At 44.2% G+C, this 27,611-nt stretch overlaps 1 protein-coding gene across 1 annotated transcript; it reads right to left on the minus strand.

Annotated features, from left to right (window-relative positions):
• TRHR (thyrotropin releasing hormone receptor) lies at nt 1-27,611 on the minus strand. Its single transcript, XM_083450636.1, has 4 exons — nt 26,955-27,611; nt 25,286-26,127; nt 2,018-2,404; nt 1-202 (listed from the first exon to the last, which is right to left on the minus strand). The coding sequence occupies exons 2-4, from the start codon at nt 26,090-26,092 to the stop codon at nt 194-196; spliced, it is 1,203 nt and encodes a 400-aa protein (XP_083306762.1). The 5' UTR covers nt 26,093-26,127; nt 26,955-27,611; the 3' UTR covers nt 1-193.

Raw genomic sequence — 27,611 nt, forward strand, 5'->3', positions numbered from 1 at the left:
TCTTAGTTTCCACATAGCAAGCATAGTTTAATGAAACGAAGCAGCTTCCCTGTGGTGTGAACAGGGTCAGCATTTGTAATATCAAGCTCAGTCACATCAAATATAACTAGAAAACAACCAGACTGGTTCAGAACTGGGTGGCTCTGCAAGATCAAATAAAGTAAGAGAGACAGAGCAGATGAAGACTCCAACGTCACAGCACCTGAAAGGAGAAATTGAAATAATGAGTCACCTGAAATGTCAGAGGTGTGTGCAGCAAGAAGGGGAAACAAGTCATGCAAATGCGACCCATCGTGTCCTACTGCTTGACAGACCAACGTTTATAGTTTGGGTTTTTTTAAAGGAGAAGAATAAAATACACAGGAATGCTGAATTGATGCCTGAAGTAGCTCTCTCTGTTGCCACTTGACAACCAGGCTTTTGTAATTGCTCTGGAGTGGATTAACACAGACCATTACAGTGGTACCTCGGGTTACATACGCTTCAGGTTACAGACCCCGTTAACCCAGAAATAGTGCTTCAGGTTAAGAACTTTGCTTCAGGATGAGAACAGAAATTGTGCTCTGGCAGCGTGGCAGCAGCAGGAGGCCCCATTAGCTAAAGTGGTGCTTCAGGTTAAGAACAGTTTCAGGTTAAGTACGGACCTCTGGAACGAATTAAGTACTTAACCCGAGGTACCACTGTACTTCAAAACGCTCCAATGAAATAATAAACGATGAGTGGGATCCAGAGAGCATTTTGCACAAGCGGAAGTCACTTTGTTGACACAGACTGTGGTCTCTGATTTGCGCCTATCGACTTCCTGAGGTCACTGAATGTAAGAGCTAGTCATGCCAAAGGCCTATCTGGTCCACCATCCTAATTTCCTTCAATGCCCAACCCGATGCCTAAGAAACACCCACAAGCAGCACTGGAGGGTGACATCCTTCTCTGTTGTTTCCCAGTGAATGGTATCCAGAGACCCATAGCCTCTGATCCTGGAGGTGGCAGGTAGCCACCAAGTCATCCATAGCCTTATTCTCCATGCTTTATCTAATTTCCTTTGAAAGCCAATTTGTTGATACAAAGTCTAGCCAGCATCTGGACAGAAAGCTGCTCTGAGCTCCATCATGAAGAAATGTGAGCTACAAAGGTGATCTGTGGATCAAAATGTTGTTAAATATGTTAGCAGCCCCCTGGATAGCTCAGTGGGTTAGAGCATGGTGCTGATAATGCCAAGGTTGCAGGTTCGATCCCTTTATGGGACAACTGCATATTCCTGCATTGCAGGGGGTTGGACTAGGGTCCCTTCCAACTCTACAATTCTATTATTCTATGTGTATTGGGTTAAGCAGGGATGGGGAATTTATGGCCATGCAATTATTGTTGGATTCCAATGCCGTTTGGCCCCTGCAATAAGCAATTGGCTCCCAGTACATTTCCGAGCACAATTCAAAGTGTTGGTGCTGACCTTTAGAGCCCTAAATGGCCTCGGTCCTGTATACCTGAAGGAGCTTCTCCACCCCCATTGTTCTACTCGGACACTGAGGTCCAGCACCGAGGGCCTTCTGGCGGTTCCCTCACTGTGAGAAGCTTAGTTACAGGGAACCAGGCAGAGGGCCTTTTCGGTAGTGGCACCCTCCCTGTGGAACGCCCTCCCACCAGATGTCAAAGAGAACAACAACTACCAGACTTTTAGAAGACACCTGGAGGCAGCCCTGATTAGGGAAGCTTTTAATGCTTGATGTATTGCAGTATTTTAATTTTTTTTGGAAGCCACCCAGAGTGGTTGGGGAAGCCCAGCCAGATGGGCGGGGTATAAATAATAAATTACTACTACTAGTAGTAGTAGTAGTAATGGGAGATGTAGTCCAATAATACCTGGAGTGCCACACTATCCCCATCCCTTTATTAAAGACCTGGATTCTTTGGATTCTAGGCAGCAATTCTACCTCTGTCAAAAAACCTTCCACAGTTACACCTTTTTCATGGACCTTAAGATGAAGGACACATTTAAAGCTTTGTAGTGCTTCTTTACCTCAGAAGACACACAGGTATCATCAAAAGACACTTTGGTGGATGACAGATAAGCGTCTGTGACTGTGATGTCTTCTAGCTCAGTGTGGAAATGGTCTGTCTCCTTGATGACGCTGTAGTTTAGGGCCACGCTGTAGTTGTTGGGCTTCTCCGACTGCTTCTGCTGGCATTTGCAGAGTTTCTTGAAGGCTGCTCTGAATTTTTGGGACATGAGGTTGTAAATCACAGGGTTGATAGCACTGTTTAGGTAAATGCAGATCCTGCAGAACAGCAGGAACCAATTTTCTTGGAAAGGGCGAGACAGGAAAGAGTTGATAACCACCAGGGTCCTGTAGGGCATCCACAAAAATGCAAAGAGGATTACAACCACAGCCAGCATCTTGGTAACCTATGGGGAACAGGAAACAATACCATGTGAGCAACAGAAAGGGAGGGGAAAGTAGGGAAGGAACACAGCAAACACTTCAGGGCTTTGATTGCTGAATCAAATTTCCCCCATCCCTCCACATGTTTGTGGAGCTCTGAATGAGTTCCACTACTTCGGCAAACCTATAAAATTAATATCCATCTCTATAGCATGCCATCAAATTCTGAAAAAATAAAATGGAAAGTGTTCTGCTGCTTCTGAATAATCATAATTGTTTTCTTATCATTGAAACCAAGCCCCAACTCTCTCATTAATGTGCTGCAGTGACTCAGTCCTTCAAAGAAAGGTCAATGGATAACTTGCTACACGATACTTTTCCCCATGCTAGAAGCTTTTTGTCTGAGACTTCAGGGGTTACGCGATACTAACCAATCATAAGCAATTTAAGCATCTCAGTTATTTCAGCACAACCTCTGCCCAAGAATTGTCCAGAGAATAAGAGAAATTATTTTAATCTGATGCAGTTACAAGCCCGAACTCAGCGTTCTCCCACTGCACTAAATTAAGAGTGCTCTATTTTAACAGGAGCAAAGAGCCATTAATGTAATAGTGAATGGGATTGTGGGACAGAACTATTACAGAAATGGGGCAGGGTGGCAGAGAGAGAGAAAAGAACTGAACGCAGAACAAAGCATTATCTATTGAGGTCAGGCTGGAGGCCTTCTTCCCCCAAGCACTTACTGTAGAGGAAGCCAACTGAAGTTAATGATGATGCCTTAAAGCTAATGGTTTGAGAAGTGCAATTTTCTATTGATTCCCAAAGGGGATACGTTTTTGAAAGGCACTGAAGTCAGATACTTTACAACGTGAGCTGAGAATCTCAGACGCTAAGGCTGGTAAACTACTGTGGACTATATGCTGCAGCTTCTGTATTAGGAGGTATGGACATTATTTTCACTACTACAGTGGTGCCTCGCAAGACAAAATTAATTCGTTCTGCGAGTTTCTTCATCTTGTGAATTTTTCGTCTTGCGAAGCACGGTTTCCCATAGGAAATGCATTGACGGTTTCCCATAGGAATGCATTGACGGTTTTAAGAAAAAGGCGCAAGATGTTTTCGTCTTGCAAAGCAAGCCCATAGGGAAATTCGTCTTGTGAAGCAACTCAAAAAAAACACAACTCTTTCGTCTTGCGAGTTTTTCATCTTGCGAGGCATTCGTCTTGCGAGGTACCACTGTATATGCATTTTTATGTAAAGTTGTTGAAGAAGAAGAAGAAGAAGAAGAAGAAGAAGAAGAAGAAGAAGATTTAAATAAATAAATAAATAATAATTTATACCCCGCCCATCTGGCTGGGTTTCCCCAGCCACTCTGGGCAGCTCCCAACAGGATATTAGAAACACAATAAAACATCAAACATTAAAAACTTCCCTAAACAGAGCTGCCTTCAGATGTCTCCTGGAAGTCAGATAGTTGTTTATTTCTTTGACATCTGATGGGAGGGTGTTCCACAGGGCAGGCGCCACTACCGAGAAGGCCCTCTGCCTGGTTCCCTGTAACTTGGCTTCTCGCAGCGAGAAGACCCTCGGAGCTGGACCTCAGTGTCCAGGCTGAACAATGGAGGGGGAGATGCTCATTCAGGTATACTGGGCCAATGCTGGTTAGGGCTTTAAAGGTCAGCACCAACACGTTGAATTGGGCTTTGAAACGTCCTGGGAGTTTCCCCCAGTATATGAATTTTGTACACATTTATTTGCAAGGTGGGGGGAGAGGTTGAAGAAGGGGGAGGGTCTGACAAAGTGCGGCTTTAATTAATTGAAGGGGGAGAGGAGAGAATGAGAGAAAAGGGAGAGAGAATCATGGTGATTACTGACACTCTTTTTTCTAGGAAAAGAGTCTTGTAGATAAACTGGTCCCAAGTTGTTAAGGGCTTCACATGCTAATAGTAGCACCTTGAACTTGGCCCAGTAGCAAATCGGCAACCAGCGCAGATCTCCAAGCACAAGGCCTCACTCCTGTCAGCAATCGTGCTGCAGTGTTCTGCACTGACTGCAGAATCAGAGAAGCCCCACATAGAGCGCATATGGCGGTAATCCAGCCCTGAAGTAACCAGCACATGAACTACCTTGGTAAGGCTAGGAAGGCTGGCTGTGTTTCGGCTCATGTATTGTTTTGGAAAGTGTGCATTAATTAGGTTATTTTAACATGTGCACTTAATCAGATTTCTCCCCCAATGTACCAGGAGTACACTGGGACAAAATGCATATTTAAATATTATTGTGTAAGAAAATGCATATTGAAGCATGGCAGGTTGATGCAGAAACAGGACAGAATGGACTTGTAAATGAACACATGGAGACAGGGATGAAGAATAGTTTGATTCATCCATCATTAAGACATTGAGCATCGCCAAGGCATTTGGCCTTGATGTGGGTTTTAACATAGCCACAGTACTTAGAAAGGAGATTGAAAATATATCATTGAAGTGTTTTGACCTAATCCATTATTACAACCATTCATTAATGCCCTCTCAGGAATGGCAAGATGCTTCCCCCTGAAGAAGTCTTCATTAAACAGCACTTGAAAATTCAATCATCGGGGGATCTTTTTGTATGGAAAACATATTGAATAGGCCTTATTGAGAAGGCTATTAAGATTTCAATTTAGGGATGAGATAAACCTTCCTTTCCCTCCCCCCCCCCCCGGTGATCCTCTTCATGGTAAAAGTGTTGTACTTTTAAAACATGAAAACACTCCAAAGTGTACAATATTCTCATTAGGATATTGCTTCCTTTGAATTTCGTACTTTTTATAGCAGCTAAGGAAAAAGGCTGAGAACCTCCTTAACTAGCAAAGCAACTCTGCAGCAGGCAAACACTCTGCCATATTAATAAAGCTGCTCTTGTTTGGAATTGCGCTTCTGAGTTTCTCCTCACCCCAAATTAATCACCAAACATAGGATCTACCATACTATTCTGGGAATGTGCATGCTAGCCCTCAGAAGTGATTGCCAGTACAGTGGTACCTCAGGTTAAGTACTTAATTCGTTCCGGAGGTCCGTACTTAACCTGAAACTGTTCTTAACCTGAAGCACCACTTTAGCTAATGGGGCCTGCTGCTGCTGCCGCGCTGCCAGAGCACAATTTCTGTTCTCATCCTGAAGCGAAGTTCTTAACCTGAAGCACTATTTCTGGGTTAGCGGAGTCTGTAACCTGAAGCGTATGTAACCTGAAGCATATGTAACCTGAGGTACCACTGTACAAGGCCCATTATCTGAAAGAGTGTTTCTAATTAGCTTTCTTTGGGAACAGGGGCGGGCTTATGGCCCTTCTGTTCGATACAACATGGATCTTGAGAACTTGACTTTGAGGCTTCTCTGGGAATAGGGAGCCCAAGGCATCCCAGATGTCGCTGAACTTCAACTCTCACCAGCTCCAACCAAACACAGAGAATCATCAGTGATGATGGAAGTTGTAGTCCAGCAACTTCTAGAGGCCCACAGACTCCAGTCCAAAACCCAAAGGCTCCCATTGGTAAACGAGCACACTGCAGTTCATCTGCTGACACGACCAAGAATGGATAGCCTGGGTGTGTTTACATTCCTGTATCTCATGCAACCACCCTTCTGTTTTGTTGCATGAGGAAAGGGTCGCTAACAGGGCTTTATGGGAATGATATTTCTATAAAATTGCAAGTTCTGCAGGGTAGGGACGTGACTTCTTGGCTTATGCCACTTTGTGAAGCACCAAGTTCATTAATGATACCATGCGGTTACTCCCTCTTGCAGTAAATTCAGGTGTGAATGGAAATGTAGCCGCTAAGAAGCAAAAGGACTGTTGCAGCATGCTGTGGGGAACCCCAACGTTTATAGAAGTATAAAAATGGGGGGATCAAAGGGGGCAGTCCCATAACTCCCCAAAGCCAGCCAAATGAGAATAGGGCAATCCTCACTGGCCTATTGCAGGGGATGGGTGTCTGGGGGAAGGGGGATGGAATGTAGTATTCACGGGGGGGGGGGTCCGACCCAGCTGCTTGGAAAACATAGCATTCCACATTTATTCCAGTCTGCATCTGCATTGGAACTATTTTGAACTGTGTCCATATTTTATTATTTTGAAATGTTTGCATTGATTTCATATATGGACATGTTTTTAATTGTTGAATGCTTGGAACTGTCTTGATTGTTTGTAACCAACCCTGGGACCTTAGGGTAAAAGATGGGGAAGAAACAGAATAAAGTAAAGGATCCTTTTATTTATCAAGGTTCCACTTGTTTATGGATGTACCTGTTGAAGAGAAAGAGAGGGAGAGAGGGAGAGGGAGAGAGAATAAGACCTTCCTTGCCTCTGATGCTAAAGAGTTCTTTTCTGCTTGAATTTTGTAGAGGAACATTATTGCAGGAGGTTCAGGTGAACTTAAGGACAGCTGTGCTCTTTCCAAGCTGTGCAGTTGACATGAGGCAAATTGCACGTATATATGATACGTGATTTGCAGCCAACTCAGGTACTGATGTTGGGATATAGGGTCCTGGCAGTCGCCTTCTGTGGCCTTAAATGACCTTTGAGGTCCACAATGCTTTCCCCACACTGAACAGAATTATCAACCCTCAATTAGACTCACCGAATACCTGATTTGATTCATTCATTTGTTAAGGTTCAGCGGCTGCTTTGCATTTCAGTATTTGCTGTATTAAGCAGAAAATGTAGGCAGCTTTTGTAACTGAGAGGGGCTTGGCAAAGGTACTGGCCACAGTCCCCCAAAAATGCAAGTGAAGATTTCTGCATGGAATAATTATTTGGTATTCTTTTGTTTCTGAATAGCAGCATGTCACAAGTCACGCAGACAAGATAGCAAGCTGTTTTTTTAAACTGAGCGAGTGGAGGGCTAATTGATGTCTCTCCCCACCACGGCTGCACATTTAAAAGTAGCATCTGATGCTGTTCTAAATATGAAAAACGTTCCACTCCATTCCTTCAACGCTTTTGTGTGCAAATGAGAGGGCTTGTCATCTCACAGCTGCTATATCTGTTTGGCTTTCAAACCAATGTTTTAATAAAAGGTTTCACTTTTAAAAAGAGGGGGGGGGGGAATCATCCACATCAGTGAAAACAGGATCCTTACTTTTTTTTTGCAATGCCAAAACCTATCTTTTTTGTTTTTTATAAATAATTTTTATTGATTTACAACAAAACAGAACCTATCAAACCACAATTGGTTGTATCCAGCCATTTCCTTCCATTTGTGAGAGACTGATCTCCTGAAGGATTCTGCTGATGGAAGAAGAGCAGAGGTGATGTTTGCCTATTCCCTTTCTCCCACAGCACCCGCCCTATTTTCCAAACTGTTTCAGTCAGTCCTCCACCCTTATGGAGTAGATTTTCAGAAGCTGCAGATGGGCTGAAGGAGAAGTTCTGTTCAGCATGCACTTAAAGCAAAACCTATCAAATCCACACATTCCAAAGCAATATGTGAAGTGAAACACAACTGTCCTGCAAAATTCACACAGGTCTTCACCTAACGTTCACAAAAATGCATGTATTAGGGGAAACTGCTTTCAGATATGTGTATATTAATATGTGTCTATTAATTGTTATTAATTATATTAATCAAAACTGTAAATCAAAATGTGTTCATCCGGAGAAATCCACATTAAATGCTGATGAATTTTTATGATGAGTTAAATTAAAATGAAGTTGCCAATTGCTACAAAATGTGGAGAACTGAAATTAGGATTGGAAAAATCAGCAAGCAAGAGGACTAAAATTGACAATTATAATTCGGAAGATAATTCTACCTTTTTTATTTTATTTTATTATTTTTATTGGATTATGATTTGATATATTAATTGGATGTCTTTTATTGGAAAATTAATAAAAACGATCTAACAAAAAAAATTGACAGCTCCATAGCTGCAGGGAATTTCAGGGGAAATTGACAAAAAAAATCCCATTAGTAGAAGCCTCTGTTAGATCAAAGATGCCTCCACAAACGGAAGGGCAGATATTATTTAACATAGGATGCAATTTGACCTTAACTCCCGCTGTCCATGTAGGATTGAACTTTCATTGGAGGATATAATAATGATAATAATAATAATAATAATAATAATAATAATAATAATAATAATTTATTATTTGTACCCCACCCACCTGGCTGGGTTTCCCCAGCCACTCTGGGCAGCTTCCAACAAAGATGAAAAATACACTAAAATGTCACATATTAAAAACTTCCCTGAACAGGGCTGCCTTCAGATGTCTTCTGAATGTCAGGTAGTTTATCGCTTTGACATCTGATGGGAGGGCATTCCACAGGGCGGGCACCACTACCGAGAAGACCCTCTGCCTGGTTCCTTGTAACCTGGCCTCTCGCAGTGAGGGAACCGCCAGAAGGCCCTCGGAGCTGTACCTCAGTGTCCAGGCAGAACAATGGGGGTGGAGACGCTCCTTCAGATATACTGGACCGAGGCCATTTAGGGCTTTAAAGGTCAGCACCAACACTTTGAATTGTGCTCGGAAATGTACTGGGAGCCAATGTAGGTCTTTCAAGACCGGTGTTATATGGTCTCGGCGGCCGCTCCCAGTCACCAGTCTAGCTGCCGCATTCTGGATTAGTTGTAGTTTCCGGGTCACCTTCAAAGGTGGCCCCACGTAGAGCGCATTGCAGTAGTCCAAGCGGGAGATAACCAGAGCATGCACCACTCTGGCAAGACAGTCTGCAGGCAGATAGGGTCTCAGCCTACGTACCAGATGGAGCTGGTAAACAGCTGCCCTGGATACAGATTTGACCTGTGCCTCCATGGACAGCTGTGAGTCCAAAATGACTCCCAGGCTGCGCACCTGGTCCTTCAGGGGCACAGTTACCCCATTCAGGACCAGGGAATCCTCCACACCTGCCCGCCTCCTGTCCCCCAAAAACAGTACTTCTGTCTTGCCAGGATTCAACCTCAATCTGTTAGCCGCCATCCGTCCTCCAACCGCCTCCAGACACGCACACAGGACCTTCACCGCCTTCACTGCTTCTGATTTAAAAGAGAGGTAGATTTTAAACAGAGGGTGGATGACCATCTGTCAGGGATGTAATTTCTGCATTGCAGGGGGTTGGACTGGATGACCCTTGGGGTCTCTTCCAACTCTACACAACTAGGACCTATGATTAAACACAGTGGGGTTTGCATTTGGATAAACCTGCATAAGATTGTGCTGCACACCTGCAACCCCAAACATACTTCTCTAGGAGTAAGCCCTTTTGAATTTACCATACTTTTCTGTGTATAAGACACCCCCATATATAAGATGCCCCCTATTTTGGGGGACCTATTTTGGGGGACCAAATTTAAATGGTCCCCCAAAGAAAATGAGGGGAGATGGCCCAATGTTGTTGAGCTTTTTTTTAGGGGGAATTGCACACACGCCATCACTCCAGCAGGGCTGTTGCTGGGGGTTGCCAGAGTGGGCCAGTGTGGTGTAGTGCTTAAGAGTGGTAGATTTGTAATCTGGGGAACCGGGTTCGCGTCCCCGCTCCTCCACATGCAGCTGCTGGGTGACCTTGGGCTAGTCACACTTCTCTGAAGTCTCTCAGCCCCACTCACCTCACAGAGTGTTTGTTGTGGGGGAGGAAGGGAAAGGAGAATGTTAGCCGCTTTGAGACTCCTTCGGGTAGTGATAAAGTGGGATATCAAATCCAAACTCCTCTTCTTCTTCTTCTTCTTCTCCCCCCATGCCACTTGTGTGGGCTGCCAACCAGCTGACTGGGGGCTCACAGCTTCCTAGAGCGCACTCCTTCTGCAGCAGCATGGGAGGGAGTTGCGCGCCCACCAACCAGCTGGCTGGCGCACACAGCTTCCCCTCCACGCCACTGCGGAAAACTCTCCCTAGAGTGTGCACCTCCCACTGCTGCATGGGGGGAATTGCGCATCCGCCAACCAGCTCGCAGCCCCCCCCCCCATACATGTATAGGATGACCCCAGTTTTTGGGCATGATTTTTGAGTCAAAAAAACCTTGTCTAATACACGGAAAAATAAGGTAATCCTATATACATTTGAGTAAATATTAGGAGGATTGGGTCAGAAATGTATGCTAATAGCAGAAGATGCAAAACAGGCAAAAATCAAACACTTCTCCAAATAAAAACAACATGACTTAAAAGTGGGTTGTGCCTGGCATGTTCCAATGATTGACCATTATCCCTTTCAGAACACAAAGAGAGAAATGTGTTGTGCGTATTCGGTCAGAATGATACTTAGGACCCCTGAGCATCTCTTTCTTCGCAAATTGCATACCTTTCTGCAAAAGACTGCAGATGCTGAATGGCTCATCATGTTGAGATAATAAACATTCCCTCTGACTCCCATTCCATCGCAGTGCCATTATAGATGTGCTTGTGGACCTGAATGCATTATTTCTTCTATACAGCTACTGTATGTTGATCACACAGATATGATAGTCATTTTGATAATTGCAGGAAGATTTAGAAATATGGCGGGTGGTTCCTCATTAGGACATCTCATTATATAATTATCACGTCTATCACTTCAAGCAGTATTAGGTGGCAGGCACAGCCTTTCCTAAAAATAATTTTATTGTTAGAGTAGCAGCTGAGAACCCTCTTTTAGGCTGCGGATTTGGAACTTGTTAAATGTAATTGTTTAATTGCACACTGGAAAATGCCTGTATGTGTATTGCTAAGGGTTTAACATTGGAAAATTCCATTGGGGTATACTAAAGCAAAGCAGAGCTCTCTAAGTACTTAGATGGGTTAATCATTAACTGTTGATGTGATTTGCTCTTTCACATGGTGTTTAACCTTAGATCACATGAATTAGGTATTTAGCTGCAAATCACCATTTTGAAGGGAATTGCCTTTGGTATTTTGTTTCCAGCCACATGAGAGAAAGTTGTGCTAATGAGGTCTTTCTAGGAGAGATAACATTTCCAGCCAAATAGAGGTTGTAGGAAGAGAAAGACTTTTCATTTCAGGTCTGTTTGGAGTAATCTAATATTACTAAGAAGATGAACCTATGCTTTGACAAGTCTATGCCTTATGGAATTATCTGGATGTATCATTATTTGTCTTTGTATCTGTTATGAAGAAAGTTCTGGTTAGTAAAGCTTTTGAATCATATTTATGGGTCTGGACAATTTTTATTCCAAAAGAAGTCAGTTTTTATACATCTTATTGCTTCAAGTCGTGCAATATTAATATCTACAACAAAACTGGCCCACCCTCCACAGGCCATTTTTCACAAATTTCAAGCTGGGAGCAAAGCAAAGGTTTACCTCTAATCTTAGCATTGTAGTCCTACAGCACTAAGCTTGGGGATAAGCCTCTGTTCTTTAAAAAGGTAGCAGGCAGACATTCATCTGTCATCTTAGTGCTGTGGGACCACAGTGCTAAGACTAGAAAAATGATAAATCCTGCCAGTTTACTATTAAAGAGCAGGCAGAGGATAATCTGCAATCTTAATGCTGTAGGACTACAATGCTAAGATCAGAGATCTAGTTGAGGTGACATGTGACCTGGCCTGCAAGGGATCAGGATAGGCAGGGCACCACTGTTCCTTGAGCTGGGTGTGTGTGTCCTGAGACTTATGGTGCTCAGGGTGACTTTTACCTGACCTATCTGGAGATGCTAGGAGCTGAATTTGGGACCTTTTGCATACAAAGCATGTGATCTGCCATTCAGCTATAGTCCCTCTGGCTTCCAATAAGAGTGACCACTAAATCTTTAGCTATCAGGGGGCCACCAGGTGGCGCATTGGAAGATGGCCGACAATAACATCTCTCTGACCCACACGAGGTAATTAAGAGGCTGCTATGGGAAATATGCAGTCTTTCCCCCCCCCCCAAGGATATGGGGGGGGGGGACTACCTTGCCAGCGGTGGCCACAATGCACCCCCGGATTCAAGAGAAGGGGGTGCCCCGGTCACTTGGCCCAGCCCTCGGTGAAGTCGGCTCTTCCCAGACGCCGTCCCCAATCTGCCCGTGCTGGTTCGCTTTAACTCGAAAATATAATTGGAAATATATAATTGGAAGATGTTAAAGCACATACGTCAAGCAAAGGTCGGGAGATAAGACTGCTGATTAATGGATCTCTGGTATCGGAGCGATGGGTGAAGACAAATAAATCAAGAGATGAAGTGCCATTAAGAGATGGGTATGTTTGGAGCTAAGAAGGTGGGGTGGAGGAAAAAACTTTTCTTTCTTTGTCTTATATGAGCATAAATAACCCTCCACCCCATAGAAAAAAGAACCGCCGTATTTTATTACACAAGCAGGAATCTAAAAACTGTGTGGAATGAATTAATGATGAATGAAGAAAGGATTGGTAAAGAACAGAGAATGGAAAAATTTTATGACGCAGTTTTAAAATGGCGTCTCGCAAGACAGGCTTGTTTAAGAAAGACGGGGGGAGGAGAACCAGGACTATTTGAAAGTGAAAAATGTTTGGAATTTGATCTTTAACCTGGCAGAGCCCTCTAGGAGATATTTTACAAGCCTGGGAAAACTAAAGGGCAGACCGAAGATAAACTTTCGAAGGAGGAGTGGAATGGTGGCTGTCCCTGTGAGATATGACTTGTGGAGTGCGTAAAACCCACACAAACAATGTTTGTTTTTAACCTGCCTGTGAAGATTATCAGAGATCGCAAAAAAGGAATATATGACAACAACAAGAAGATGAAGAAAGTAAAAAAGAGACTATCTGGATAGAACTGGATAGAACTGTTTAATTAAAGCAGTAATAGAAGTGATGTTTGGATTCTCGTCCGGAGCTTGATGTATGGGTACCCCCAAGAAAATTGAAAAATTTGGCTGTATAATTTGGAATTAATGTGATTTGAAATAATGTGATATGATTGGCCTGTTAATAAAAATTATGTTTAAAAAAATAAAAAAATCTTTAGCTATCAATCTATACAGAAGTATAGGGAGAAAGTTATTTCTTAATTTTACAGAGAGAAATGACAATATGCAATATGGCTGTAACAATATACAAGAGAACATTTAGAAGCAAACCAACGAAATTTTTATTTCTAAAAATGTTGCCACTATCACATTTAATTTCTTGCGCAACCTTTCCCTGAATGATCATGCCATAGTGAAATATGCTCCAACGTGGAATTTGCATTGAACTTGGCCTCTTGAGTTCTGAATGAGGGAAATGAGACTTTGATCTTCTAAGCTTCAAACAGCCAGCTTACCCAGGGTGCTGTATTATAGTCTCATTGATCGTGACCCTATTTCAGGTACAAATGTTAAATGCCATGATTCTGAACAGGTCTAATCTGGGAAAATAATAACAATTTGTTGCCTGCTAATGTCAGAAGGGTGAAATTGGGGAAGAGGAGTGTTTTCCATTCATTGGTGGACTCATGACCAGAAACGCTCATTTGCCCAGTTTCAAGAGATCTTTTTGGAGCTCCTCACAATCACTCCTCTTCACCTTTTTCTTGTTACTGTTGTTGTTGTTCTTCTTACCATCCTAAGCAGTTTGGTGTCATCAGCAAACCTGGCTATCTCGCACCTATAGGCTAATTATGAGCAAGTTGAAAAGCACACGTCTCAGCACAAAACCTTGGCTGACCTCCACACCTTACATCCCTTCATGGTAAGAACTGTCTGTTTATTCCTACTTTCCACTTCTTGTCCTTTAAATTGTTACTGATCTTCTCCATATTCCATGTGAGTCTTGATGGGGTTTATCAAAGGCTTTTTTTGAACTACACAGTGTCTGCTGGATCATAGCCTATCCTCATGCTTACTGACACTTGTAAAGAACTCTAAAAGGTAGTTAGACAGGACTCACCCCTGAAGAAGCCACACTGGTTTTGCTTCATCGCAATTTGTTCTTCCATCTGCTTACTAATTCTACCTTTAATAATGCACCATAGAACTTTTCCTGAAACAGACATTAAATTAACTGACCTGTAATTTTTCAAATCCCCCTGGATCCCTTTTTAAAAACTGGCACCACATTAGCCACTTTCCAGTCCTCTGATAGGGAGGCTGATCTTAGGGAAATGTTGCACATGCTTGTTAGAAGGACAGCATTTTCACATGTAGGTGGATGCCATCTGAACTCAGTGATGTGTTTGTTTTTGATTTGTCAGTAAGGCCTAGAACTTCATCTTTTGTCACCACTGTTTTCTTTAAACTCCATGCCTATGAAAGTTAGTTCAGGTGCAGGGATTTGACCTACTTTGTCCACTGAGAAGACAGACAAAAAGAATTCATTCAGCTTCTCTGTGATCTCATCCCAACCACATCCCAAAATCCCAACCACAGCCTTAGCTGATTTCCTGCTTCTAAAGTGTTTACTTTTTCTATTCTTTTTTCTACTCTTTTCTTTTCTTTTTTTCTACTGTTGATCTTAATATTTTTAATAATGTGTTTGTTGATTTTTGTTTTCACCCTCATTTTGCATTTCTTTGGCCAAAGTAGCTGATCTTTTTTTTGTTCTCCGCATTTGGACAAGACTTCTCCTGATGAAAGCTTGCCTGCCCCTAATACTTTCCTTGACTCTGCTTGTTTACATATGCTGTCTGTGAGCTGCTCTCTATGCTGAGAAACCAAGCCAGAAGCTGTGGTTAAAACCACATGGCTCCTCAGGTGTAATAAGCCAGGAAGGACCTGAAACTAGGGGTACCACTAGCTTGCTTCTAGCCACCTCCTCCTCCTCCAAATAAGCCTGGTAGACTAAGTTCTGTGCTTTAAAGTTGCCTCCCAGGCTGCAGAACAAGCCCGTCTGAGTCAGCTGTTCCCAAGGACCAATCCTTGTCAACCAAGCCATTTAAAACCCTGCTCTTCTCCCCAAGCAGCTGGTTTCTTGCATAAGGTGACTTCGGGCCCATCCACACCATGCATTTAAAGCATATAGCTTATGGGAATCCTAGTTCGCTACGGATGCTGGGAATTGTAGCTCTGTGAGGGGTAAACTACAGTTTCAAGAATTCTTTGGGGGAAGCCATGAGCGTTTGTTTGTTTGTTTGATTGATTGATTGATTGATTGATTGGTATACCAGCCTTTATCCAAAGATTCCAGGGCAGTGTACAATATTAAGAACATATTTTACAAAATATGATAATAAAAACATAATACATAGCATAATAGTGGACCAGGGGTTGGCAAGGTTTACCGGCCATGGGCTGAATCACTCCCACGGAGATCGTCCGTGGGCCGGACTGGCGCAGCGTGATGCTAGAAATTGCTCTGCGCATGTGCAGATACCGGAAATCGCATCTGCGCATGCCCACATGCTGAAAACCACACCTACACAGAAGCGATTTTTGGTGTCTGGACATGCGCAGATGCAATTTCTGGCACCACTTGGCAAGTCCCCGCACTGTGCTGGTTTAGCGCAGCCCGCAGGCATCTCACTGAGAGGACAGCTTGGTTAGTTGGCGGCTTGTGGGCTGGTAAAACAGTCTTCGTGGGCCGCATCCGGCCCATGGGCCGCACGTTGCCGACTCCTGTAGTAGGGCTGTAGTACTAACAGCCCTCCGCCCCCCCCCACAGTGTTCAAAATTCACCAGGTGTGTTTTGCACCTAGCTATGTGCTTCCTTCCCCACCCTGGATACTAAGCCCTGTGTAGTTGTCAAGATGAGTGACTCGGCAGATCATTCCTACAGTTCTCTCTCTCTCTCTCTCTCTCTCTCTCTCTCTTTGTGTTGAAAATATTTTAAAATCCTGATCAAAGGAGTGGAGTAATAGAAGGGAGATGGTAGTCTGAATGGAAGGCCTAATAATAGTCTGGAAGAAGAAGAAGAAGAAGAAGAAGAAGAAGAAGAAGAAGAAGAAGAAGAAGACCCTTTCAAGGCAACTTCCAACACATTAAAGCACAATTTATAACAACATTTTACAAACCATATAATATTGAGTGCCTAATTTAAAACACACCATCACATCTTAAAAATATCATCACTGCGGCAGGTAAAAACACTTATCAGCAGAAAGACGGTGGAAATTCAAAATTTAATAGAAAAGCAGCCGATAAATAGCCTGCCTGGAGGGTTATAGCTGGGTAAGGTAAGATAACACGGTTCAGTTCTTTAAAAGCTGAGAACAATTTGGGGGAGAGTGTATTGTTAGGCTGAGCAATCTGCTTGCAGCATACACTGGAACAAAATTGCAGGTGTTTGGCTGGTTTGAGAAAATTCTCAGGGCCACAGCAGAGATGGCCTTAGCAGTGCGATTGCACTGAAGAGTTTGACACTTGCTTGGATAAGCACAGCACAAACACGGTAGCCCAAAGGGAATTCTGGAAAAGGATAAGAATGAAATACTAGCATATGAAAAAATCGGTATTTATCTTTCTTGCACTATCCTTAATGAAATGGACCGTTGTTGTTTATTGAAAAAAGTACATTTCCCTATGATTCTGCTGTGCCAACTTAGAAGAAATTTGTTAGTGTCAAAGCTGATCACCTATTGCAGGGGCAAGGTACCTGTGGCTCTCCAGATGTTGTTGAACTCCAACTCCCATCATCGCTGGTCATTTATTTGCTGGCTTGCTGGGGCTGATAGGAGTTGAATTCCAGCAACACCTGGATGGCTCCAGGTTCACAGGGACCCCTGACCATTAGGTCCAGTCATGGCCGACTCTGGGGTTGCGGTGCTCATCTCGCTTTATTGGCCGAGGGAGCCGGCGTACAGCTTCCGGGTCATGTGGCCAACATGACTAAGCCACTTCTGGCGAACCAGAGCAGCAGGAAATGCCGTTTATCTTCCCACTGGAGCGGTACCTATTTATCTACTTGCACTTTGATTTGCTTTCGAACTGCTAGGTTGGCAGTAGCAGGGACCGAACCATGGGAGCTCACCCCGTCGCAGGGATTCAAACCACCCACCTTCTGATCAGCAAGTCCTAGGCTCTGTGGTTTAACCCACAGCGCCACCCACATCCCTCACAGCCTGTTAGAAGGACTCAAATTTGCAAAGGATATGAAAACAGCTCCTCCTTTCCCCTGAGTTCTGATGAACAGCATTGCCAAAGCAGACCACTGCCTGGCCATTGCGTACAGTCAGAAACCACCACCAGAACAATATGTTATCAAGGTCATGTTGCTAACATGAGCTAAGTTCTGATAACACTTCACTGAGCAAGCTGAACAAAACCAGTGTATAATTTGAGGAGAAAGGAACGGAGAGGTTTTGCCTTTCTAGGTTCAGGTCTTATATGAAGTTCCTTCTGAACTACACAGCCAATCAGAGCACTTGATCCCTCATTCAGGTTGTTCCACCTGGCTGCTAAGCAACACTCTAACCACCCCCTTGGCTCATTGACTTTACATTGACAGAATTCACCTTTTAGTTGCAAACTGAATGATCTCTGCTGTGGCACATGCCACACACAATGGACACTGTTCTATGTTTAAAACAGAAAAACAAAACAAAACATCCTAACAAAAATTACATGTAGTTATTAATCAGATTAAGATTCATACATGGGACCAGATGTCTGTGTTTGGCATTCTGCTGCCCCAATTATAAATAAAGAAAATATGAAGCTATGAAGCCACCTTTCACTGGATTAGACCATCCGCTCACTAAGTGCAGTTTCATCTGCTCTGAGCAATAGTGGCTGGGATTCCACCATCCCCAGGAGATGCAAATATCTGCACCTTAGACCTTGTATATGCAAAACATTGCTTTGGTAATACATTCCATCCTTTCTTCTCTGGGACATGACAAGAAAACAGCGGGTGGAATTCAACATAGCAACTAAGGCAATCATTCTGTCAGCACAAGCACTTCTACCTGTGCGATGCAACAAACTTCCCTCTTATTTCCCTGCACACTTTTTGGGGTGTTCTATGGACCCTCCGGCAGTGCGGTGTGGTGTGGTGCGGGAGTCCCACTGCATGTTTGCTAGTACAACTATTTATTTGACTCCAACTCAGAATGTTACAGTGCGATGCATGTTTGGAGTGTAAGTACTGCTGAGCTCAAGCAGTCCAACACTCGGATATGTGTGCACAGTACTGCAGCCTAAGAGCCAAATGACATGTTGTATCAAATGCCAATTTATAATTCTACCCACAGCTGTTGGGGAGGCAGGGCTTTCCTTCTGCACTGTGATCCTGATGACAATTGCCTCCTATCCAAAATTAGCCTTGAGAGGCAAACAGTTACTGATGCCCAAAGATAGTGTTCTTACCTCCTCTCTGCTCCCATAACTAGCAAAAGCACCCCTCTGCCCAGTTTAAAAGGCCAAAGGCAATGTTTTTGCCTTGTTCTTAAAGATATACAGTCATACCTTGGGTTACAGATGCTTCGGGTTGCGCAATTTCGGGTTGCACAACACGCCGAACCTGGAAGTACTGGAATGGGTTACTTCTGGGTTTCTGCGTTTGCGCATGTGCAGAAGTGCTAAATCGCGCTATGCGCATGCACAGAAGTACCGAGTCACGACCCGCATGTGTGCAGATGCGACGCTGCAGATTGTGGATGCTGCGGGTTGCGAACGTGCTTCCCACACGGATCACATTCGCAACCCGAGCGTCCACTGTATAACAATCCTTGATGATGATCTGGAGACTACAGCTAGTGCAGAATACAGTTGTTAGGTTGGTAAATGGGGCAGCCTGATGGGACCATGGGACACTGGTCCTGAAAGTTCTGCACTGGCTGCCAATGAGCTACCATGGCCAACTCAAGGTGTTGGTGTTGTGTATCGAGGCCCCGTGACCACCCTGTTCCCCAAGATGTAAATCACTAGACACTACACAGGATATTGGATTGGGAATCAAATAAGGCCACAACTTTATCGGTTACAGATGTGAGGTTTGGCCATAGGCATAGCAACTGTGCATGTCACTCCTGCCAGTTCACTGGGAGAGTTTCTACGGGTGAAGACGATGGGGGGGGGGTGCCCTGTGGCCTATGTCAAATCCCAAGCAGTTCCTGTTGGAGGAGTGGTATGGCCCTAGCCTCCATCTGGGCAGAAGCCACTCCTCCTGGATGCTGGATGATTTTAACCGCATACCCTTCCCTGTGGAGGGGCAGGTGGAGGCTACAACCGCCCCTCCAACCAAGACTAGGCTTACCCAATGCCTATCCACCTTACAAAGTTGTGACAATAGCTATGAGGTAGGCAAAACCCCAAATGGCGGCGCCAATTAGCCAAGTTAGGTTAGGAGATCGACATTGTCCATAGTAAGGTCGAAGTGTACATGAAAACCCTAATCTGAGGGAGGGAGGATGGGAGAACTGGTGCAGCAAGAGAAAAGGCTGAAAGGCCTCACCTGTCGGGCATTTAAACGTCCCCTGGGCGTGGTTGGTCCCATGTCCAGGGGAACGTCCCCTTACTCCCATTGGTCCATTTGGCGACAGGAATATGATCTGGCCTGCGATAGGCCCATTTGCCAGGGAGGCCTGGGGCCCACCTGCCAAGCCGCCTGCCTGAAAAGGGGGCTAACAGACGTAGCAGGCAAGACCCCCAAATAGCTTGGGACCCCTTCATTGCTGAAGCAACAGCTTAGCTCCAATTTGTCAGACCAGTGGAAAATGTGCACCCTAGAGACTTGGTTTATGGAGCTCTGGTCTTGGGCAAAGGATAGCCACCCACCCCTGGATATATATTTTATTTGTTTGTTCAATTTATATACCACTCTCTATCAAAAGATCCCAGGGCACTGTACAATGTTAAAAACACATCACGGAACATCCATAATAATAATAAAAAGCATAATAAAAAGCATACTGGCAGACAAATAATAAAACAGTTAATAACAGTCCTGTCCTGTAAAAGGTGAATGCTGAAATTCAGCACATGGGAGTGCTATCCATTCCAGGAAAATTTTGTTAATTAAAAAAATAAATTGAGTTGACTCAGCTGCACCAGTGAATGCTGACATTCACCCCCCCCCCCAAATAAATCATCTAGAGCGGATCTGTGTTCACATATCTGAAGAACATTCAAAATCTCGAAGCACCCCAAGTTAAGTATTCTATATCTCTACAGAATTTGACTAGAAGAGCCAATTTATGATATACAAAAGCCACAATCTATTTGAGCGTTGGAAATTGATAAGTGTTGTGATGAGGCTTCAGTGAAGACTTCTTTCCAGCAACACAAAGGTATACGTTTGTAAAGGATGCCGTTGATTTCAAAGGCTGCATTGAAAGGATGCTCCTTGTTAACACCTCTCTTTCTGTCAGCATGGAGCCCGATAATAAAGAAAGGGCACCTGGAAAGAATGTTGCTGCTGCTGTTGTAAAAAAACAACAGCAGCAACCTCAGGCATTCATGTGGGAGGAATGAAGTGGTTGTGATGATACAGTGAAAAATAAATCTCAGTCTTACAAATGCAGTCAGCATCAGGACCACCTTGCATCTCGGAGGACTTGAACCCAGAAGCTCGTCACACCTGCAGCACATTATTCTTCCAATATTGTTTATAAGCAAGCATATTTTAGGGATAGAGAGAGAGAGAGAGAGAGAGAGAGAGAGAACTAACTAACTAACTAACTAACTAACTAACTAACTGTTTCTCTATCACATTTAGCCTGGAGAAGAGGAGGTTAAGGGGTGATATGATAGCCATGTTCAAATATATAAAAGGATGTCACATAGAGGAGGGAGAAAGGTTGTTTTCTGCTGCTCCAGAGAAGCAGACACGGAGCAATGGATCCAAACTACAAGAAAGAAGATTCCACCTAAACATTAGGAAGAACTTCCTGACAGTAAGAGCTGTTCGATAGTGGAATTTGCTGCCAAGGAGTGTGGTGGAGTCTCCTTCTTTGGAGGTCTTTAAGCAGAGGCTTGACAACCATATGTCAGGAGTGTTCTGATGGTGTTTCCTGCTTGGCAGAGGGTTGGACTCGATGGCCCTTGTGGTCTCTTCCAACTCTATGATTCTATGATTTCATCCCAAGGAACGAATGCTATATTTACAACAGCCCTAATTAGTGGGTCTAGGTCCCAAGAAAGTGCCTAAAGTCACACATTTACAGCACAATCCTCTACCGGTTAACTGGATGAAGGCCAATAAACTGAGTGGATGCTAACAAGTTGGAGGTCCCAAAGGTGAGTGGAGCTTGGGGCTGGGAATTGGGAGGACAACCTGTTCCAGGTTGGGGCAGGTGGTGGTGGTTGCACATGACCTGAAATAGCAGGTATGTAGTCTGAGAGTACCTCTGTCATTGGAGCCCCAGGTGCCTCAGTAGCATGGAATCCCTTTGCAGTTTGGATTGCTATGCCAGGTATAGCTCTTGCTAGACAAAGATAGGCCAGGCACAATGACCCCTGGCCCCCTGCTCTGGGAACTGCTTGCATAGTTACTTACTGTAATGAAGCTGTCCTTTTATTTTTATGTACAAGCAACTCCCATGGAGGTTGCATTCTGGATCAAAGTGCACATCAGTGGAGCACACATAAGCCCTCCCCACCCTGCGCCCATTTCCATCCCTTCTGTTCCACCCCCATTCCTTCCACTTCCAGGTCCAAAAGGACCCACACATTAATTGGACACGCCTAAAATGGGTGCCACCTTATTTAGAAGCATCTCAGGCAGGTGGCTATGTGGGCAGGTCCCGGGCCTCCACTGTGAACTGGCTTATTACAGCCCAGATCATCCTCCTGCCGCCAAATCAGCCAATGGCGACAGGAATTTGGGGGCATTGCCCTGGGCGCAGGAACAACCAACCAATAGCAGTGCTCGGCTCCACATCCAGGACAGAGATAAATCCCCTGCCTGCGGGTCCTTTCACCCTCAAAATGGGTGCCACCTTATTTAAAAGTATATATAACCCACTTAATATAAACCTCCCTGAGATCTTTCAAAAATGCAGCTGCCAGGGAACCAACAGAGATAGCTGTCAAGGATCAAATAACGTTGCTCCTGAAGGATCCACACTGACTGTTGACCTTTGACTTACAAAGAAGAAGAAGAGAAGAAGAGTTTGGATTTGATATCCTGCTTTATCACTACTCTAAGGAGTCTCAAAGTGGCTAACAATCTCCTTTCCCTTCCCCCCCACAACAAACACTCTGTGAGGTGAGTGGGGCTGAGAGACTTCAAAGAAGTATGACTAGCCCGAGGTCACCCAGCAGCTGCATGTGGAGGAGCAGAGACGCGAACCCGGTTCACCAGATTACGAGTCTACAGCTCTTAACCACTACACCACACTGGCTCCCAAAGCCTCAAACAACTTAGGGCTCAGGTGTACGAAGGAACCTTTCTCCCTGTGTGATCCTGTCCATATCCTCAGCAAAGCCTACTATTTGTTCCATCACCAGGGGAAGTACATTGGATCTTCCCATGGTGGGAATGAAGACAGAGTCTTCTCTGTGGTGGCTCCCTGACTTTAAAATGCCTTTTTTTTAAAAAAAGTGTGCCTGGTGCCAACTTATTGACATTCCAGCTGTAAGCTGGAATCTATCTACCTAGGCATTTAGGAATGGTTAGTTGCTGCTGGTGATGAGAATGTGTGGCTTCTGTTAATATGGTAATTTATGAGATTGTGATACAAAAGACAGCAAGGAGAACCTCAAAGCTAGGCCATAAATTTGGCAACAAACAAACCTCTAGTTAATTTTACACTAAATATAGAAGAGGAACCATAACTGGAAGTCTCATTAAAGCCTGCTGAGATCAAGCACCAAATGTTTCTTTTGCATTTTTTTCCCCCATTGCCCAATGCTTGGCAAAACTAACCATTTTCCTTGCCAGTTAGTTTCTTTTCACTTCCATAAGTATTGTATCATAATTAGAATGTGCTGGCAAGGATGTACAGTGGTACCTCAGGTTACATACGCTTCAGGTTACAGACTCTGCTAACCCAGAAATAGTGCTTCAGGTTAAGAACTTTGCTTCAGGATGAGAACAGAAATCATGCTCCAGCGGCGCAGCGGCAGCAGGAGGCCCCATTAGCTAAAATGGTGCTTCAGGTTAAGAACAGTTTCAGATTAAGTACGGACCTCCAGAACGAATTAAGTACTTAACCTGAGGTACCACTGTATTGCACTTGCTATTGTACAGTGTCTAGTTTATAATGGACATTGTATAAAACTGTTAAACTATGATGATGGCATGATGACCCCTAGACTAGATCAGTGATGGAGTGATGGCCAAACTTGGCCCTCCAGCTACAATTCCCATCATCCCTGACCACTGGTCCTGTAAGCTAGGGATGATGGGAGTTGTAGTCCCAAAACAGCTGGAGGGCCAAGTCTGGCCATCACTGGACTAGATAGAGCCTATCCTACAAATCCCAATATTACATTTGCTAAAATACTGCCAGAAAGTAAAAACTCCATGTTCTGAAGCAATCATCCTGATTACCAAATCATGGGAGAAAATTTAGGGGACATCTATCACCTATTTGTGAGTTTTCCTTAGGCATCTCAGTTGAACAACAAACAATGGAACTCCCATCCCTTTGGATTTGATTTCTTGAGGTGCTTTGGCACTAACATTTGCTTGGGTTCTTATTGCAGCGACAATATGGGTTCATGACTGAGCACATAGTAAGAAGCTACATTTGATCCAGGAGTCCATTATGGCTGTTTTGAGGCCAATCCACACCATACTGTTATGAGTTTGTAGGTGCTAGACACCCGAAATTCCTGGATTCAGTAAATGTTAGAATTTAAACAATGCTTGACATGTTAAAACTGGATGCTAGACATTGTATATAGCAAGTATTGAAATTTAAGCCAGACCAGTTTCCTGCGTCAGGAAATCGCCTGGGAGATGAGCAATTAAGAAAGGCAAAGGGAAGGTAATGAACCGTTAGGGTAACTAGAGAGGGAGGACTTTGCTGCAGACAACAAATGGGAGGAGCCCCTTCCTCAACTCAGAGTTTAGTTTGGAAGGCAAAGCAGAGTTTAAAAGTAGAGTTTCAGAGTTGGCTTACAGGTAACCTGGGGGTGAAAGGTTGCATGTAAAAGTCAGCAAGCTGCAGAGAGTCAGAGCCATGGCTGGGGACTGTTTGAATTCAAGGCTGCAGCTATGAAAGAAGCAAGATATATGTGTGTAAATAAACCATATATGGTTATATATGTGTGTAAATAAACCATATATAATAAAGATACTGGAGTCTCCTCTGTGCCTCACTCCCAAAAGGAAACACGAACCCTGGGTATGCACCTGGAACTCCTAGAACCTTACAGCACTCAACAATAGATATCACTTCTGCTCAAAGAGAAGTGATAAGACAAAGAACAACTCTACCCAGATGTAGCTCCTGACAACAGCACCCTGTGATGTCACCACGCCCGTCTTTGACTGCAATTGCAGACAGATGAAGGGTTCTTTGCAAGTCCTAGGTCAGGTATTTGGACTTTTAATAGAAAAGTTAAGATGTTCTCATTAGATCAGACCATAGTCAATCTAGTCCATCATGCCAACAGGAAGAACTGTGAAGCTCTCCAGCAAGACATGAAGCCACAGCTCCGCTGCTTGTATTCAGAGGTAAAGGTAACGGTAAAGGGACCCCTGACCATTAGGTCCAGTCATGGCCGACTCTGGGGTTGCAGCGCTCATCTCGCTTTATTGGCTGAGGGAGCTGGCGTACAGCTTCCGGGTCATGTGGCCAGCATGACTAAGTCGCTTCTGGTGAACCAGAGCAGCGCACGGAAACACCATTTACCTTCCCGCTGGAGCGGTACCTATTTATCTATTTGCACTTTGATGTGCTTTTGAACTGCTAGGCTGGCAGGAGCAGGGACCGAGCAACGGGATCTCACACCGTCATGGGGATTCAAACTGCCAACCTTCTGATCGGCAAGTCCTAGGCTCTGTGGTTTAACCCACAGTGCCACCCGCGTCCCTTGTATTCAGAGGTACAATGCTCCTAAACATGTTGGTTCCATTACATCCAAAAGCAGCAGAACACTCACCCACCCCAGCTACAACCACAGTTTCAAAAAAAAAGCGCCATTGGCAGGCCATTTCCCTACCTGCCTTCTGGAAGCCACAGCACTGTTGATACCCTTGTTGGTTGTTTTGGTCTTGTTTGGGGCAGCCACATCATTCTTCCACATCTTTGAGTTTTCTTTTGGGTCAGCCGAGATGGGATTTAGGAACAATATCCTGGCAATCAACCCATAGAGGACAGTTGCTAATATCATTGGCATGACGTAAAATATCCCAAAGTCCATCATATAGATTGGAGAATAGTAGCTCCTGGGCACTTTGTACCCACAGGACACTACAGTGGCATCTTTGTAGGCTACCATGTTGAGATCTAATAAGAAAAACCAGAGCATGCAGTAGATGGAGGTGAAAGCCCAGACAAAAATAATTATCTTTTTGGCTCTTGAGAATGTGCATAGAAACTGGGCTTTGATAGGGTGGCAGATAGCTATGTACCTCTCAACGGTGAAGGCGGTTATAGAACAAGAAGAAGCGTTTATGCCAAGATATTGGAGGTAAGTGATGCAGAGACACCCAATGTAGCCATAGACCCAGGATCCATAGATGCTCTCCGTGATGTTGGGAAGCCCGGCAGCCACAAGCACCATGAGGTCCGCCACAGCAAGGCTCACCAGGTAACAATTTGTAGGGGTCCTCATATGCTTCGTCCTGAGTACCACGAGCACCACCATGATGTTGCCTATGATGCCTAACCCACAGATGAGGAGGACCAAGAAGATGGTGACCACTTGGTATTCAAGGGTGGCCACCTCCCGGATTGGCAAGAACTCTGTTTGATTCTGTCCATTGTCTGTAGTGTTCTCCATCTTCACTCGGCTGCTTCTGCCCATCAGCTGCTGGTCAGCACATTTCCCCCCTTGTCTCCCTAGGAAAAGTTGATCATAGTGAATGGAGTGTAAGATGCAGGTCCCTTGTGTGGTGATATTTCACACATGACAGTCCTTTGCTCCAAACAGCTTGTTGACCACCAGCCCCAACAAACACAAATACACACACAGAGCTATGATACAGGTATGTTCATCTGTTTCATTGGGTGGGGATTTGTATAAAAACAACAACAACAACCAGGCACTGATAGGTGTGGAAGAAGGACTTTTCTATCTGCTGGAAAGACTGCCTCAGAAGACAAGGGTAACATGATGCGTTAGACTATTCTCTTTCCAGCAAAAGTGAATCTAAGACTGGAGACAAATTAGGCTAGTTCTCCTCCTCCAGTGTTTAAGACAATACAATAGTCAATTTCAAAAATCTGCTTGAGTCGACACCATAGCAGGACAAAACAAAATATGTGTGTACACAGCTGGTGTTCCTCAGTTCTATTACTTTCTTTTTAAAAGTCTTATGTGACTTGAGAGAGGATTGAATTGGGAGTAAAGATTGGACAGCGTGAACTGTCCCAGCTTAAGACATTCTTCATAGGAGACGGCCCCAAAGAGTCATGCTGAGGGTTCAAGGAAAGGGATTGCATCCAAATATTTAGAGTTAAAGCCCTTTCACACTGTTTTATGCTATCCTGCTGGTAGCCACAGCCATTGGCATTCATTGATCAGCCCTAGTCAAATGAAGGCAATTCTATCACTGCAGAAGAATAGAGGGTTGTGTGTTGATAATACATGCAGATATTTATCTATCAGATACCCCTGTCCATTCCTCCCTCCTGTCCCTGTATTCAGTATGATATATAGGACTTACCTTCAGCTTTTTTGCAGGGACTTCAGAGCTGTGCATGTCCAATCTGAGTTGACGACATAAGCTCCGCTCCAACTTTGGGCAGTCAGAGAAAACCCAGCACATCACACTTCACTCCGCAAACATGCTGCAGATAGCAGCGGCTGCCCGCAAAAGCTTCGCCGCTCCAGTCTCCCCTAAGCCCTCCAAGGGAAGAGGCTGATCATCTAAAAGCTACCAAGCTGCCAAATCACAAACAGCCTATTAATGAGAAAGATACACAAAGTGTCCATTGATCCACAGATCTGCTTTTCTCAGGAAAGGCAATAGAACCTCTTTTGGCGACACAGTTTTAACTCGAGATGTCTATGTAAAAAGGAAAAGGAAAAAAAGCGACAAATGCACAAACAGACAAGGCAAGTACCACTCTACTCTTTTAGGACTGCTAATGGAGTACCCAAACAGGTATGTGCAATGGATGCTCCCTTATGAATCTACACCTGGAAAGTATACGTGGCAACTCCTCTCTCTCTCTCTCCCTGCTCTGAATCCTGCTCTGAATTTCCACACTTCAGAGAAAATGAGAAAGAGGAGGGGGCCAGCCTCCAAACCATTTCTTTTCTTTTTTTGAAGTGCTCTGTTAAAGAGCCACAGACACTATTCTATTTATTTATTATTTTG

This window comes from Podarcis tiliguerta, assembly GCF_965153285.1.
Source record: "Podarcis tiliguerta genome assembly, chromosome: 7".
Classification (NCBI taxonomy): Eukaryota; Metazoa; Chordata; class Lepidosauria; order Squamata; family Lacertidae; genus Podarcis; species Podarcis tiliguerta.

Bases quoted from the DNA above. Each gene is read 5' to 3' on its own strand.
- TRHR (XM_083450636.1), bottom strand. From the start codon at position 26,092: ATGGGCAGAAGCAGCCGAGTGAAGATGGAGAACACTACAGACAATGGA. The intron at 2,405-25,285 runs GTAGGGAAATGG...TGTTCCCCATAG, and splicing joins CTGTGGCTTCCAGAAGGCAG to GTTACCAAGATGCTGGCTGT.